The sequence below is a fragment of the Cervus canadensis genome, chromosome X, assembly GCF_019320065.1.
Source record: "Cervus canadensis isolate Bull #8, Minnesota chromosome X, ASM1932006v1, whole genome shotgun sequence".
Classification (NCBI taxonomy): Eukaryota; Metazoa; Chordata; class Mammalia; order Artiodactyla; family Cervidae; genus Cervus; species Cervus canadensis.
Genome location: NC_057419.1, coordinates 74,575,811 through 74,591,654, shown reverse-complemented (window position 1 = coordinate 74,591,654; position 15,844 = coordinate 74,575,811). Strand labels below are relative to the sequence as shown.

The 15,844-nt window shown below is 37.2% G+C and overlaps 1 protein-coding gene across 4 annotated transcripts in view; it reads left to right on the top strand.

The window, feature by feature from the left end:
- LOC122435691 overlaps window positions 1-15,844 on the top strand; it is a 412,519-nt gene that overhangs the window by 260,494 nt on the left and 136,181 nt on the right. For all 4 annotated transcript variants that reach the window (XM_043459819.1, XM_043459820.1, XM_043459821.1 and 1 more), the window contains one exon: window positions 5,386-5,505. In XM_043459819.1, the coding sequence (XP_043315754.1) occupies window positions 5,386-5,505 (120 nt within the window). The remainder of the gene's footprint in view (window positions 1-5,385; window positions 5,506-15,844) is intronic.

The window sequence follows — 15,844 nt, the reverse complement described above, 5'->3', positions numbered from 1 at the left end:
TTCTGGATGGCTCAGGAAACTCAAACAGGGGCTCTGTGTCTACCTCGAGGGGTGGAATGGGGGGGGGATGGGAGGGAGGTTCAGAAGGGAGGGGATATATGTATACCTATGGCTGATTCATGTTGATGTGTGACAGAAAACAACAAAATTCTGTAAACCAATTATCCTTCAATTTAAAAATAAATAAATAATAAGAATGAGCTTGGTTCATTGGTGTAACAATTAAGACACTGACTGGCTGAAAGATGAAGTTGTGGTTTGGAGTGGATTTAATTCATGTAGTGAACATTTAACGAACATCTACTATATACCAGTCATAAGATTTAGGTGAAAGAAATACAAAGAGCATAAAGACATGGTCCTTGCCCCTTTGGACCTCAACTCTTATATGTTGTAACAGCCTCAGTTTCCCAATCTCAAAATGAAGGGATTGGAGTAGATGTTGTTTAAGATAATATCCAACTTATATATTATCTGATTCTGCTTTTAAAAAATCAACCTAAGCAAGTATGTATGACTTATAACATATTTATAGATTTACATTTGAAATGTGCATATCAAATTGAAATATTTACTGGGTTAAAATACACATTTGGTACCAGCATGAGTGTGGATTGTTACCTATAAGTCTTTTCAAGTCATTACGATTGTAAAAGATTTTGCTCTTTAACCATTTAAATAGCTGTGTTTTTCCATGACTCTTTAACCTAAAACTGATGTTATACTTAATTATTCTAAATATTCTTTGGAAAAGTTTGAGAAGTGCTTTTATGCCTACGTACTCATCAGTGATATATGTTTATGTAGCTCTACTATATATACTTATAATTGTGCTAATTGATGGAGATTCATGTGTGTATGTGTGTATACAGTATACACACATACACACATGAATTGAAGAAGTTTTTTTTTAAGAATTGAAGAATAAATTGAAGAATAAATAAATAAATATATATATAACACACATATATATGGTGGTTTAGTCACTAAATCGTGTCTGACACTTGTGACTCCGTGGACTGCAGCCTGCTGGGCTCTTCAGTCCATGGACTTCTCCAGGCAAGAATACTGGATTGGGTTTGCTATTTCCTTCTCTAGGGGATCTTCCTGACCCAGGAATCAAACCTGGGTCTCCTGCATTGCAGGCAGATTCTTTACCAACTGCGCTACGAGGGAAGCCCATATGTACTCATGGATGGGAACGTATGCTCTTGTAACCAACCATGAGTTTTATTAATAGGTAAAAAGGTGGTTTATCAGCTCTTATTTATAATTTTTTTTTTACTTAAGGTTTTCATTTCCCTTCTTAACTATTACTAACATTTTAGAATCAAATTCCATATATTATATCTGTTAAGATAAAATTCTGAATTTTAAAGATCTTATTGGCTTTATTCTTTCTAAGACATTAGACAAAGTCATCATAAGATTTTTTTATTCACTAACATTTCATAACAGTAGATAACATGAACTTATTTGACTAATAAACCTCAGAAGAATAAAAGTCATATGTACAAATTATTTTTCATGTTGACAACTGCAAAGACATATCTATTTTAATTAATAAACCTGGGCTTCCCAGGTGATGCTAGGAGTAAAAAACCCGCCTTCCAATGCAACGGACATAAGAGATACAGGTTCATTCCCTGGGTGGGGAAGATCCTGTGGAAAAGGGCATGGCCACCCTCACCAGTATTCTTACCTGTAGAGTTCCATGGAGAGAGGAGACTTGTGGACTACACAGTCCAGTGTCACATAGAGTCAGACACGACTGAAGCCACTTTGCATACACACACAAGCTAGTTTTAATACTGAGTATTTTCCCAGGCCAGATGAACTTGAAGCATTTGGGTTTCTTTCTAATATTTTCCTGAGAATTTTATGACTGCTTGATTTGTATAAGCTCTTACTTTTATTTGAATTAATTGAACATAGCTCTTTTATAAGTTAATTTGGCAATACCATTAAGAGTCAGAAGAATATTTCACATTACAGCATACATATACAGACACACTTGGCCTTCCCCAGTGGCTCAGTGGTAAATAATCTGAATGCAATGCAGGAGACATGGATTCAATACCTGATTCAAGAAGAGCCCCTGAAGGAGGGCATAGCAACTCACTCCAGTATTCTTGCCTAGAGAATCCCATGGACAGAGGAACCTGGAGGGCTATAGTCCATAGGGTCACAAAGAGTCAGACACGACTGAAGTGACTTGAGCATCCATGCATACAGACACACATAAATAAGCAAGCACAAGCTGAGATCTTATAGCTTTCATTTTAATGTTTTCTGCCATTATGTCGGTACCTGCTCAAATGGCTAAAGCTTTTTAAAAGCTTTTATTTTAGAGACACACTTAAGATTTGTATGTATCTTGTAAAGTAATCTTATGGAAGCTGTGTACTAGATTTGGGGCAAGGGAACCTCTGTAGCAGTTTATATATATATAACACACACACACACATATATATCAGTTCAGTCAGTCATGTCTGACTCTTTGTGACCCCATGGACTGCACCACACCAAGCTTCCCTGTCAATCACCAACTCCTGGAGCTTGCTCAAACTCATGTGCATTGAGTTGGTGATGCGATCCAACCATCTCATCCTCTCTAGTTCCCTTCTCCTCCTGCCTTCAATCTCTCCCAGCATCAGGGTCTTTTCCAGGGAGTTAGTTCTTCAGATCAGGTGGACAAAATATTGGAGTTTCAGCTTCAGCATCAGTCCTTCCAATGAATATTCAGTACTGATTTCCTTTAGGATGGATTGGTTTGATATCCTTGCAGTCCAAGGGACTCAAGAGTCACCTCCAACACCACAGTTCAAAGGCATCAATTCTGTAGCACTCAGCTTTCTTTATGGTCCAAATCTCACATCCATACATGACTACTGGAAAAACCATAGCTTTGACTACACAGAACTTTGTTGGCAAAATAATGTCTCTGTTTTTCAGTATGCTATCTAGGTTGATCATAACTTTTCTTCTAAGAAGCAAACGCCTTTTAAGTTCATGGCTGTAGGCAGGCACCATCTGTAGAGATTTTGGAGCCCAAGAAAATTATCTGTCACTGTTTCCATTGTTACCCCATCTATTTGCCATGAAGTCATGGGACCAGATGCCATGATCTTAGTTTTCTGATGTTAAGTTTTAAGCCAGCTTTTTCACTCTCCTCTTTCACTTTCATCAAGAGGCTCTTTCATTCCTCTTCACTTTCTGTGGTAAGGGTGGTGTCATCTGGTTATCTGAGGTTATTGTTGTTTCTCCTGGCAATTTTGATGCCACCTTGTGCTTCATCCAGCCCAGCGTTTTGCATGATGTATTCTGCATATAAGTTAAATAAACGGGATGACAGTATACAGCCTTGACCTACTCCTTTCCCAATTTGGATCTAGTCCTTTGTTCCATGTCCAGTTCTGTTGCTTCTTGACCTACATACCGGTTTCTCAGGAAGCAGGTTAGGTGGTCTGATATTCCCATCTCTTTCAGAATTTTCCACAGTTTGTTCTGATCCACACAGTCAAAGGCTTTAGTGTAGTCAGTGCAGCAGAAGTAGATGTTCTAGAATTCTCTAGCTTTTTGTATGATCCAACGGATATTGGCAATTTGATCTCTGGTTCCTCTGCCTTTTCTAAATCCAGCTTGAATGTCTGGAAATTATCAGTTCATGTACTGTTGAAGCTTAGCTTGGAGAATTTTGAGCATTGAAATGAAAAAAAAAAAATGAAATGAAGTTGCTCAGTGGTGTCCGACTCTTTGCGATCCCATGGACTGTAGCGTACCAGGCTCCTCCGTCCATGGGATTTTCCAGGCAAGAGTACTGAAGTGAAGTGGGTTGGCATTTCCTTCTCCAGGAGATCTTTCTGACCCAGGGATTGAACCCAGTTCTCCCACATTGTAGGCAAATGTTTTACCGTCTGAGCCACCAGAGAAGTCTTTGCTGATATGTGAGATGAGTGCAATTGTGCAGTAGTTTGAACATTCTTTGGCCTTGCCTTTCTCTGGGATTGGAATGAAAACTGACCTTTTCCAGCCCTGTGGCCAATGATGAGTTTTCAAAATTTGCTGGCATATTGAGTGTACCACTTTAACAGCATCATCTTTTAAGGATTTGCAACAGCTCATCTGGAATTCTATCACATCAACTAGCTTTATTCGTAGCGATGCCTCCTAAGGCCCACTTGACTTCACACTTCCACGTGTTTGACGCTATTTGAGTGATCACACCATTGTGGTTATCTGGGTCATTAAAATATTTTTTGTATAGTTCTTTGTATTCTTGCCACCTCTTCTGAATATCTTCTGTTTCTTTAGGTTCATACCATTTCTGTCCTTTGTCATGCCCATCTTTGCATGAAATATTCCCTTGGTATCTCTAGTTTTTTTGAAAAGATCTCTAGTTTTTCCCATTCTGTTTTTTTCCTCTATTTCTTTGCACTGATCACTTAGGGAGGCTTTTTTGTCTCTTCTTGCTGTTCTTTGGCACTCTGCATTCAAATGGGTATATTTTTCCTTTTCTCCTTTGTCTTTCACTTTTCTTAGCTATCTGTAAGACTTCCTCAGACAATCATTTTGCCTTTTTCCATTTCTTTTTCTTCAGGATGATTTTGATCACCACCTCCTGTACAGTGTTATGAACATCCATCCATAGTTCTTCAGTCATTCTGCCTACGAGATCTAATCCCTTGAATCTATTTGTCACTTCCACTATATAATTTTAAGGGATTTGATTCAGGTCATACCTGAATGGCCTATAGGTTTTCCCTATGTTCTTAAATTTAAGTATGAATTTTTGCAATAAGGAGTTCATGATCTGAGCCACAGTCAGCTCCTGGTCTTTTTTGTGTGTGTGCTGACTGTATAGAGCTTCCCCATCTTTGGCTGCAAAGAATATAATAAGTCTGACTTTGGTATTGAACATCTGGTGATGTCCATGTATAGAGTTGTCTCTTGCATTGTTGAAAGAGGGGGTTTGCTATTCTGGGTGATAGTTAATTTTTTCTTAGCTTTACTGCCTTTTCCAAAATTTCCATGAATATGTGTACTTTTTCAGGAATAAATTGACCTTTTTAATCTCCTTTTACTTCTCACTCATCTGCACTTTGCCCACACCATAATTGAGAGGACCTAAACAATTATGTCCAGTTTTATGCCTTGATAATACACAGCTGACTCAATAAACATATAAATATATTTTTCATCTTTTGGTAAGTCATGTTGTATCTCTCTCTGAATACAAATAGGAATATATATGTACATATATATATATATATATATATATATTCATTTTTAAACCTGAAAAATCTGGCAATTACACATTAGAGCTGAAATAGTGATGCTGATATGATTTTCATACTTTTTTTTCTTTTTTTTCTTCTTTTCTAGTGCAAGGGTGTGGCTAAAATCTATCATTACATAATTGCTCTGCCACCTGATCTTACAGAACTGGAAACACAAATTTCAGAAGTTATTACCCCTGAAGAGAAGCCACGTGATGTGAAAGTGGTAAGCGATTAAAAAAAAAAAAGATTTATCATTAATAGAAAGTATTTAGTAAAGATTTGTAAATATCAATCAAATTCTCTCTAATTTAACACAGAAGGGGGTGTTAAGGGGTTTTTTTTGTTTTTTTGTTTGTTTCCTTTTAATGTCTCTAAATGTGTAGTTGATACTTGAACAACTCTGGAATTAGGGGTACCAACCCATCATGCAGTCAAAAACCAATACATAATTTTACAGTCTGTTCTCTATATCTGCAGTTTCACATTCATAGATTCAAACAACTGTGGATAGTGTGGTACTGTAGTACTTATATACTGAAAAATACAATTGCATGTAGGTGAACCTGTGCACTTCAAACCCATGTTCAAGGGTCAACTGTATACAGTATATAAGATGATGTGATCAAATCTAGCTTTTCAGTATAGTCATATTAATTTTAGGTGACTTCATTATATACCATTGAGTTTATACATCGTGATTTATTTAAGCATTCAATTGTCATTGGATTATTTAGAATGCTGACAGTTTCACGTGTTAAAAGTAAAACTGATATAATGGTCTTTTAAAGTATCATGTATTTTAAACACTCAAATAATATATTTGAATATATTTATATTATTCTGATAATAATAGCAGAACATACTGTGTCTTCCCTGGTAGCTCAGCTGGTAGAGAATCTGCCTACAATGCAGGAGAACCTGCTTTGATTCTTGGATCAGGAAGATCCACTGGAGAAGGGATAGACTACCCACTCTAGTATTCTTGGGTTTCCCTAGTGGCTCAGACAATAAAGAATCCGCCTGTAATGAGGGAGACCTGGGTTGGGAAAATCACCTGGAGAAGGGAATGGCTACACACTCCAGTATTCTTGCCTGGAGAGTCCCTATGGACAGAGGAGCCTGGCAGGCTACAGTTCATGGGAATGCAAAGAGTCAGACACAGCTGAGTGACTTTCAGTTTCACTTTGACAATTGTTTTAGGATTAATTGTATTTTTTTTCTTTCATTTGTTTATATTAGTTGGAGGCTAATTACTTTACAATATTGTAGTGTTTTTTGACATACATTGATATGAATCAGCCATGGATTTACATGTGTTCCGCATCCTGAACCCCCTTCCTTCCTCCCTCCCAATCCCATCCCTCTGGGTCATCCTAGTGCACCAGCCCTGAGCACTTGTCTCATGCATGAAATCTGGACTGGCAATCTGTTTCACAATTGATAATATACGTTTCAATGCTATTCTCTCAGATCATCCCACCCTCTCCTTCTCCCACAGAGTCCAAAAGTCTGTTCTATACATCTGTGTCCCTTTTTCTGTTTTGCATATAGGGTTATCATTACCATCTTTCTAAATTCCATATATATGTGTTAGTATGCTGTAATGTTCTTTATCTTTCTGGCTTACTTCACTCTGTATAATGGGCTCCAGTTTCATCCACCTCATTAGAACTGATTCAAATGGATTCTTTTTAATGGCTGAGTAATATTCCATGGTGTATATGTACCACAGCTTCCTTATCCATTCGTCTGCTGATGGGCATCTAGGTTTCTTCCATGTCCTGGAAATTATAAACAGTGCTGCGAGGAACACTGGGGTGCATGTGTCTCTTTCAGATCTAGTTTCCTCGGTGTGTATGCCCAGAAGTGGGATTGCTGGGTCATATGGCAGTTCTAGTTCCAGTGTTTTAAGGAATCTCCACACTGTTCTCCATAGCGGCTGTACTAGTTTGCATTCCCACCAGCAGTGTAAGAGGGTTCCCTTTGCTCCACACCCTCTCCAGCATTTATTGCTTGTAGACTTTTGGATAGCAGCCATCCTAACTGGCGTGTAATGGTACCTCGTTGTGGTTTTGCTTTGTATTTCTCTGATAATGAGTGATATTGAGCATCTTTTCATGTGTTTGTTAGCCATCTGTATGCCTTCTTTGGAGAAATGTCTCTTTAGTTCTTTGGCCCATTTTTTGATTGGGTCATTTATTTTTCTGGAGTTGAGCTGCAGGAGTTGCTTGTATACTTTTGAGATTAATCCTTTGTCTGTTGCTTCGTTTGCTATTATTTTCTCCCAAACTGAGGGCTGTCTTTTCACCTTGCTTATAGTTTCCTTTGTTGTGCAAAAGCTTTTAAGTTTCATTAGGTCCCATTTGTTTATTTTTGCTTTTATTTCCAATATTCTGGGAGGTGGATCATAGAGGATCCTGCTGTGATTTATGTCAGAGAGTGTTTTGCCTAAGTTCTCCTCTAGGGGTTTTATAGTTTCTGGTTTTACATTTAGATCTTTAATCCATTTTGAGTTTATTTTTGTGGATGGTGTTAGAAGGTGTTCTAGTTTCATTCTTTTACAAGTGGTTGACCAGCTTTCCCATCACCACTTGTTAAAGAGGATGTCTTTTTTTCCATTGTATACCCTTGCCTCTTTTTCGAAGATACAGTGTCCGTAGGTATGTGGATTTATCTCTGGGCTCTCTGTTTTCTTCCACTGATCGATATTTCTGTCTTTGTGCCAGGACCATACTGTCTTGATGACTGTGGCTTTGCAGTAGAGCCTAAAGTCAGGCAGGTTGATTCCTCCAGTTCCATTCTTCTTTCTCAAAATTGCTTTGGCTATTAGAGGTTTTTTGTATTTCCATACAAATTGTGAAATTATTTGTTCTAGTTCTGTGAAAAATACCATTGGTAACTTGATAGGGATTGCATTGAATCTATAGATTGCTTTGGGTAGTATAGTCATTTTCAAAATATTGATTCTTCCAATCCATGAACACAGTATATTTCTCCATCTGTTTGTGTCCTCTTTGATTTCTCTCATCAGTGTTTTATAGTTTTCTATGTATAGGTCTTTTGTTTCTTTAGGTAGATATACTCCTAAGTATTTTATTTTTGTTGTAACGGTGATTGGTATTGTTTCCTTAATTGCTCTTTCTGTTTTCTCATTGTTAGTATATAGGAATGCACGGGATTTTTCTGCGTTAATTTTATGTCCTGCAACATTACTGTATTCATTGATTAGCTCTAGTAAGTTTCTGGTAGAGTCTTTAGGGTTTTCTATGTAAAGGATCATGTCGTCTGCAAACAGTGAGAGTTTCACTTCTTTTCTTATCTGGATTCCTTTTATTTCTTTTTCTTCTTTGATTGCTGTGGCCAACACTTCCAAAACTATGTTGAAGAGTAGTGGTGAGAGTGGGCACCCTTGTCTTGTTCCTGACTTTAAGGGAAATGCTTTCAATTTTTCACCATTGAGGATAATGTTTGCTGTGAGTTTGTCATATATAGCTTTTATTATGTTGATTTATGTTCCTTCTATGCCTGCTTTCTGGAGAGTTTTTATCATAAATGGATGTTGAATTTTGTCAAAGGCTTTTTCTGCATCTATTGAGATATATCATATGGTTTTTATCTTTCAGTTTGTTCATGTGGTGTATTAATTGATTGATTTGCGGATATTAAATAATCCTTGCATTCCTGGGATAAAGCCCACTTGGTCATGATGTATGATCTTTTTAATATGTTGTTGGATTCTGTTTGCTAGAATTCTGTTAAGGATTTTTGCATCTACATTCATCAGTGATATTGGCCTGTAGTTTTCTTTTTTTGTGGCATCTTCGTCCGGTTTTGGTATTAGGGTGATGGTGGCCTCATAGAATGAGTTAGGAAGTTTGCCTTCTTCTGCAATTTTCTGGAAGACTTTGAGTAAGATAGGTGTTAGCTCTTCTCTAAATTTTGGTAGAATTCAGCTGTGAAGCCATCTGGTCCTGGGCTGTTGTTTGCTGGAAGATTTCTAATTACAATTCAATTTCTCTGCTTGTGATGGGTCTGTTAAGATCATCTATTTCTTCCTGGTTCAGTTTTGAAAAGTTATACTTTTCTAAGAATTCATCCATGTCTTCCACATTGTCCATTTTATTGCCCTATAGTTTCTGATAGTAGTCTCTTATGATCCTTTGTATTTCAGTGCTGTCTGTTGTGATCTCTCCATTTTCATTTCTAATTTTGTTGATTTGGTTCTTCTCCCTTTGTTTCTTGATGAGCCTGGCTAATGGTTTGTCAATTTTATTTACCTTTTCAAAGAACCAGCTTTTAGCTTTATTGATTTTTGCTATGGTCTCTTTTGTTTCTTTTGCATTTATTTATGCCCTAATTTTTAAGATTTCTTTCCTTCTACTAACCCTGGGGTTCTTCATTTCTTCCTTCTCTAGTTGCTTTAGGTGTAGAGTTAGGTTATTTATTTGACTTTTTTCTTATTTCTTGAAGTAAGTCTGTATTGCTATGAAACTTCCTCTTAGCACTGCTTTTACAGTGTCCCATAGGTTTTGGGTTGTTGTGTTTTGATTTTCATTCATTTCTATGCATATTTTGATTTCTTTTTTGATTTCTTCTATGATTTGTTGGTTATTCAGAAGCGTGTTATTTAGCCTCCATATGTTGGAATTTTTAATAGTTTTTTTTTTCCTGTAATTGAGATCTAATCTTACTGCATTGTGGTCAGAAAAGATGACTGGAATGGTTTCAATTTTTTTGAATTTACCAAGGCTAGATTTATGGCCTAAGATGTGATCTATTCTGGAGAAGGTTCCATGTGCACTTGAGAAAAAGGTAAAATTGATTGTTTTGGGGTGAAAGCTAATCTATTTTGTTGGTGTTTAAAACTAGTTTGCTTGAGTTATTTTCCTTTCCTGAAACTGGAATAAGAGGTGAATAAAGATATTTGATATCTCCATTCTCTTTCATAAATACTGAGAAAATATTTTCCAGGTATTTTATAACAAAGCAAAAGTGATCGTCCTTTTTGGCTTTGGTGGAATTGATTTCAATTTTTTTTTTTCTAGGATTGAAATCTAATTACATCTCCAAGGTAAATATAGAGAATTAAATAAAATTAGAAATCTTTCAGAGTATATTACCACTTCAGTATTTTCTCATCTAGTCTCTCATTTGATCATAACCACAACAGGATGTAATAATCTGAGTCAGAAGTATTATTTCATTCACAAATATACCAATCAGCAATAATTGGAGGTAATATTTGATAAAAAAATTATACATACTTCATATGTATTATGCCATTTAATCCTCACAATAACTAAGTGAAACATAAATATCATTGCAGATAAGGGAACTCAATTTATAAAATATTGTATTTGTTTCCTAGTGTGTTAGTCACTGAGTTTTGTCCAACTCTTTGCAACCCCACAGACTGTAACCTGCCAGGCTCCTTTGTCCATGTAATTCTCCAGGCAACAATACTGGAGTGGGTAGCCATGCCCTTCTCCAGGGGTTCTTCCCAACCCGGGGATCGGACCTGGGTCTCACTCATTGTGGGCAGATTCTTTACCATCTAAGCCACAAAGGCTGTCCTTTTTTCTTTCCTAGGGCTACCATAAAAAAACTGCCACACATTGAAACATTTAAAACAATAGAAATGCATTCTCTCACAGTTCAAGGGACTCTTTGCAACCCCATGGACTCCAGCCTATCAGGCTCCTCTGTCCATTGAATTCTCCAGGCAAGAGTACTGGAGTGGGTTGCCATTTCCTTCTCCAGGGGATCTTCCCGACCCAGGGATTGAACCCAGGTCTCCTGCCTTGCAGGCAGATGCTTTACCCTCTGAGCCACCAGGGAAGATTAAGAAGTGAAGTGAAAGTCATTCAGTCGTGTCTAACTCTTTGCGACCCCATGGACTATACAGTCCATGGAATTCTCCAGGCCAGAGTACTGGAGTAGTTAACCTTTTCCCTTCTCCAGAGGATCTTACTAACACAGGGATCAAACCCAGGTGTCCCGCATTGCAGGCAGATTCTTTACCAGCTGAGCCACAAGGGAAGCCCTTCAAGGGGCTAGTAGTTCAAAATCAAAGTGCTGACAAGGCTATGCTCCATCTGAAGGCTCTAGGGAAGAATCTTTCCTAGTGGCATCACTCCAATCTCTGCCTCTATCATCACATGACCTTCCCCCTGTATATCTGTCTGTCTCCAAATGTTTCTTTTTATGAAGCTACCAGTCATTGAAAATTTAAGACCCACATTAATCTAGTATGACCTCATCTTAATTGGATTACATTGCAAAGACCCTCTTTCTAAATAAAGTCACATTTACAGGTATGAGGGGTGAGGACCTTAACATGCCTTTTGGAGGGAAACAATTCAACCAATGACAGATGCTAATTAACCTGCCCAAAGTCACAGAGCTATTACATTGCTAAGTGGTGCACTGGGATGACCCTGAGGGATGGCATGGGGAGGGAGGTGGAAGGGGGGTTCAGGATGAGGAACACATGTACATCCATGGCTGATTCATGTCAATGTATGGCAAAAACCACTACAATATTGTAAAGTAATTAGCCTCCAATTAAAATAAATAAATTAATATAAAAAAGAATTTAACTTAATCTGACCACAGAGCTCATGTTCCTGAATACTATACCCCAATGTCTCTAAACATCAAACTGATTAAAAGCCTTGTGCTGTGTTCTACAGCAAATTGCATGACATGGCTGAAAGTAAAGTTAGTTTCCCTACTTCTAACCCAGATTATTAGGTTCCATGTGTAGTGTCCTTTCCATTGCGTGATAGTGCCTTGAAAAATTCTTGAAAACCCTCTTAGGTAAAGTTTTATTATGATTTTTTCAATACATTTATTTTCACATTGGAAAATCAGAGAGTGAACTTAGTACAGTATTTTTGCTTATTTGCAAAGACTGAGGCAACTTCCCATGACTCAGTGCGTCTCACCTTTCCCGCCCAGAATGCCCTTAGGTAGATGGAAGTAAATATATGTCCTCCACCCCAAGTCTTGGGGTATCATGAAAAGTTTCCAGGTATCATATAAAATTTTATTTACTATCATGTTATTATTAATTAGTGCCAATTATATGTACAAATCATATATGTCATAGAAAAATAACATAATGACTTAAATGGCATAAAAATGACTCTCCAAGAAGAAGGAAAAATTTTCCCTGTATCTTCAAGTACCCCCAGGTACACCAGGTACAACAGGTATCACTAAAGAGTCTTGGAGTTCTCTAGCTTAAAAAAATTCAAAGTGGTTGATAGTATTTAAATTCTAGACCCAGAGATAACCCCAAATATGTAAAGTTCTTTGAGTACATCCAATATTTTCCTCTATTTTTGATAAGTCTTTCCTCTATTTAAGGCAAAATAGGGAGAAAGCTAACCACAGAACTCGATGACACTGCCAAAAACAAAACTACTTTTTTTGGGCCTTTCAGTTATTCTGATACTGTGAGAACTTATGCTCCCAGATGAAAGGCCTGGTTTGAATTTTCATGTGTTTGAACCAGGCTTTTAGAATAGATAACATGGTATCACCTGATGAATGCAGTGTCAGCTTAATATTCTGCATGGTCCTTTAGTATTTTCCTGCTATTGAAGCCTATTTTGAATTCTACTTTAATGGGTGTCATCCCAGCATCAACTTCCATCAGAAAAGTTTGATGACTTACAAATTCTACACAATTTATAAAAATCTACCTGGAATATAATATTCATGGTTTCCATTTAAAAATAACTAAGACATGTTAAAAATTAGTTCTGCTATAAAATGTGAACAAGTTGATGATCCCTTATAATATATTATAAAAGGAATTGCTTTGTTTAACTCTCTTTTAGTTTGGTGAATAGGAGACTATACATTAATATCATAGGGATTAATGAAATAGCTCTAATTTAATATTGTACATATGTTTAGCAATGTAAATATAACAAAGAATCTCTTTCATAAGCCTATTATATACAATTAAATATCAAACTGCTGAAAAGCAATATAAAATATTAAAATAGAGATAGTGTACACATCAAAGGCAGAATGAAGATACTGAAGGTTATCTTGGGTAATTCAAAAACTGGCCTAAATTTACTCTGTTTATGAAGAGTTTACTCATGACTCAGCTGTGTCAATAATCTCTCCCTTTATTTATTTACTGATTTTTAGAATTTTCCTGTATTTCCTGCATGCTTAGTGTGAATTGCATTCTGTGAGACAGCTTTTTTTTTTTTCCCCTAATCCCTTCCTTTTGGCTGAGATGTGTCATTTTGGTTGAGAACAATTCTTAATGGGCTTACATGCCGGACCCAACCCCATAGTTTCTCATTCAGTGAGTATGGAGTGTGGTCCAAAAATTTGCATTTTTAACAGTTCCTTACCTGATGCTGATGATTACAATCTAGGGTCCATACATTTTAGAACTCCTGATATAGTCTATAGTAATAACATAGTCTTTAGAACTACTCAAACTTGGATTGCAATCTTGTCCTTTTAATTACTATCTTTGTGGCCAAGGATAAATCCCTTACTTCTGTGAAATTATCTGCAACTTTGCCATATTCTGAGGAATACTTCCAAATACAGTGTCTGACAGATAGTAGATACTTTAAAATACAGTAATTATTGTTAGTATTTAGTTCCCATATAACTTTAGGTTGTTGAAATAAGATCATTTCTAATTTCATTATTCAAATTTATGTATTCATGTTATAATTAATAAAGAATAAAAAATTTCCCTAATGTCCTCCAGGACACAAAAGAAAACGGTTCTCCTTTTATTGGCACCAGGATGGACTTTATAGACATTGTCTATGCCTGTGACCCACCTCATCAGATTCCAGCCAATGCAGCCTGTACCCTAGGACAGAAAAAAAATAAAATTATATGACAGACTGAAAGGCATTCAGCCTTCCACATCTGTATTTCCTGTTATATAATACTGAACTTAATAGTGCATTTTCAGGAAATTATAAGAGATCCTAATATCGAAGTAGTACTTTGTAAAGTTTACAAAAGATAGAATGGAAACTCTGAAGAAAGCCTATGATCTATTTATGAAGTACATCCTATACAAATTATAAAATACTATCAGTGATAGGGGAAAGGGACCATCTGTTCCAACTGTCTCATTTTATATAGAAAAGGATGAGGCTCAGAGAAGTAAAATGATTTGCTTAATTATATTAGAGTTTTGTTGCTATTATTCAGCTGCTCAGTCATGTCTGACTCTTTGTGACCCCATGGACTGCAACACTCCAGGCTTCCTGTCCTTCACTCTCTCCCTGAGTTTGCTCAAACTCATGTCCACTGAGTCAATGATGCCATCCAACCATCTCATTCTCTGTCGTCCCCCTCTCCTACTGCCTTCAGTCTTTTTCAGAATCAGGGTCATCTGCATATATGCTGCTGCTGCTGCTGCTAAGTCGCTTCAGTCGTCTCAGACTCTGTGCGACCCCATAGTCGGCGGCCCACCAGGCTCCCCCATCCCTGGGATTCTCCAGGCAAGAATACTGGAGTGGGTTGCCAGTTCCTTCTCCAATGCATGAAAGTGAAAAGTGAAAGTGAAGTCGCTCAGTCTTGTTCGACTCTTAGCGACCCCATGGACTGCAGCCTACCAGGCTCCTCCGTCCATGGGATTTTCCAGACAAGAGTACTGGAGTGGGTTGCCATTGCCTTCTCCACTGCATATATGAGGTTATCTATATTTCGCCCGGCAATTTTGATTCCAGCTTGTGATTCATCCAGTTTGGCATTTCACATGAGGTACTCTGCATTACAAGTTAAATAAACAGGGTGACAATATACAGCCTTGACGTACTCCTTTCCCAATTTTGAGCCAGTCCGTTGTTCCATGTCTGCTTCTCACTGTTGCTTCTTGACCTGCATACCTGTTTGGATTTATCAAAGCCACTGTGAATATCTCACTCCTCTGTTTTTCCTTTAAAACTCTTTGGTTAGTTTATCATCTGCCATAACTCTTATCTACCACCTTCAACAGTCAAAATTTTAAATATTGCCTCTAATTATTTTCTACAAATACCTCACAGAAACAGTTTCACCCTGAGCGAACTCTTAGTCAAGTCAAATAAAGATAGTCTTGTGAGTGTAATCTTTCATGAAACGATCAGACAAGTTAATTAGTGACACTTCTTTGGGACTTGGACTTTCAAGGAGTCCCATCTTTGTTTTACCTCCTCTAGAGGGTACTAGGATATGGGTTTCATCATAATTTCAGACTGTTAGTTTACCATTGACAAGTGAAATGAGACTAGGACAAGTGAAAATGTCACAAAACTTGGTATTCTCAGTGAGATTCCACTGGTTTTCTTGAATAAATTCTTCAGCATTGCTGCAAACCTTTTGTTACTTTCCAGAGTTCTGAAAAATTATTCTGATCATTTTTCTAATTTCCTCATTGCTTTACTGGAAGCAGGACATTTTCTAGGTCTCTGTGCTTGATATCAGCCCCAACTATATTAACTGAAGAAATGAAAGTGAAAGTCGTTCAGTCTATGGTCTATACAGTCCATAGAATTCTCCAGGCAAGAATACTGTAGTGG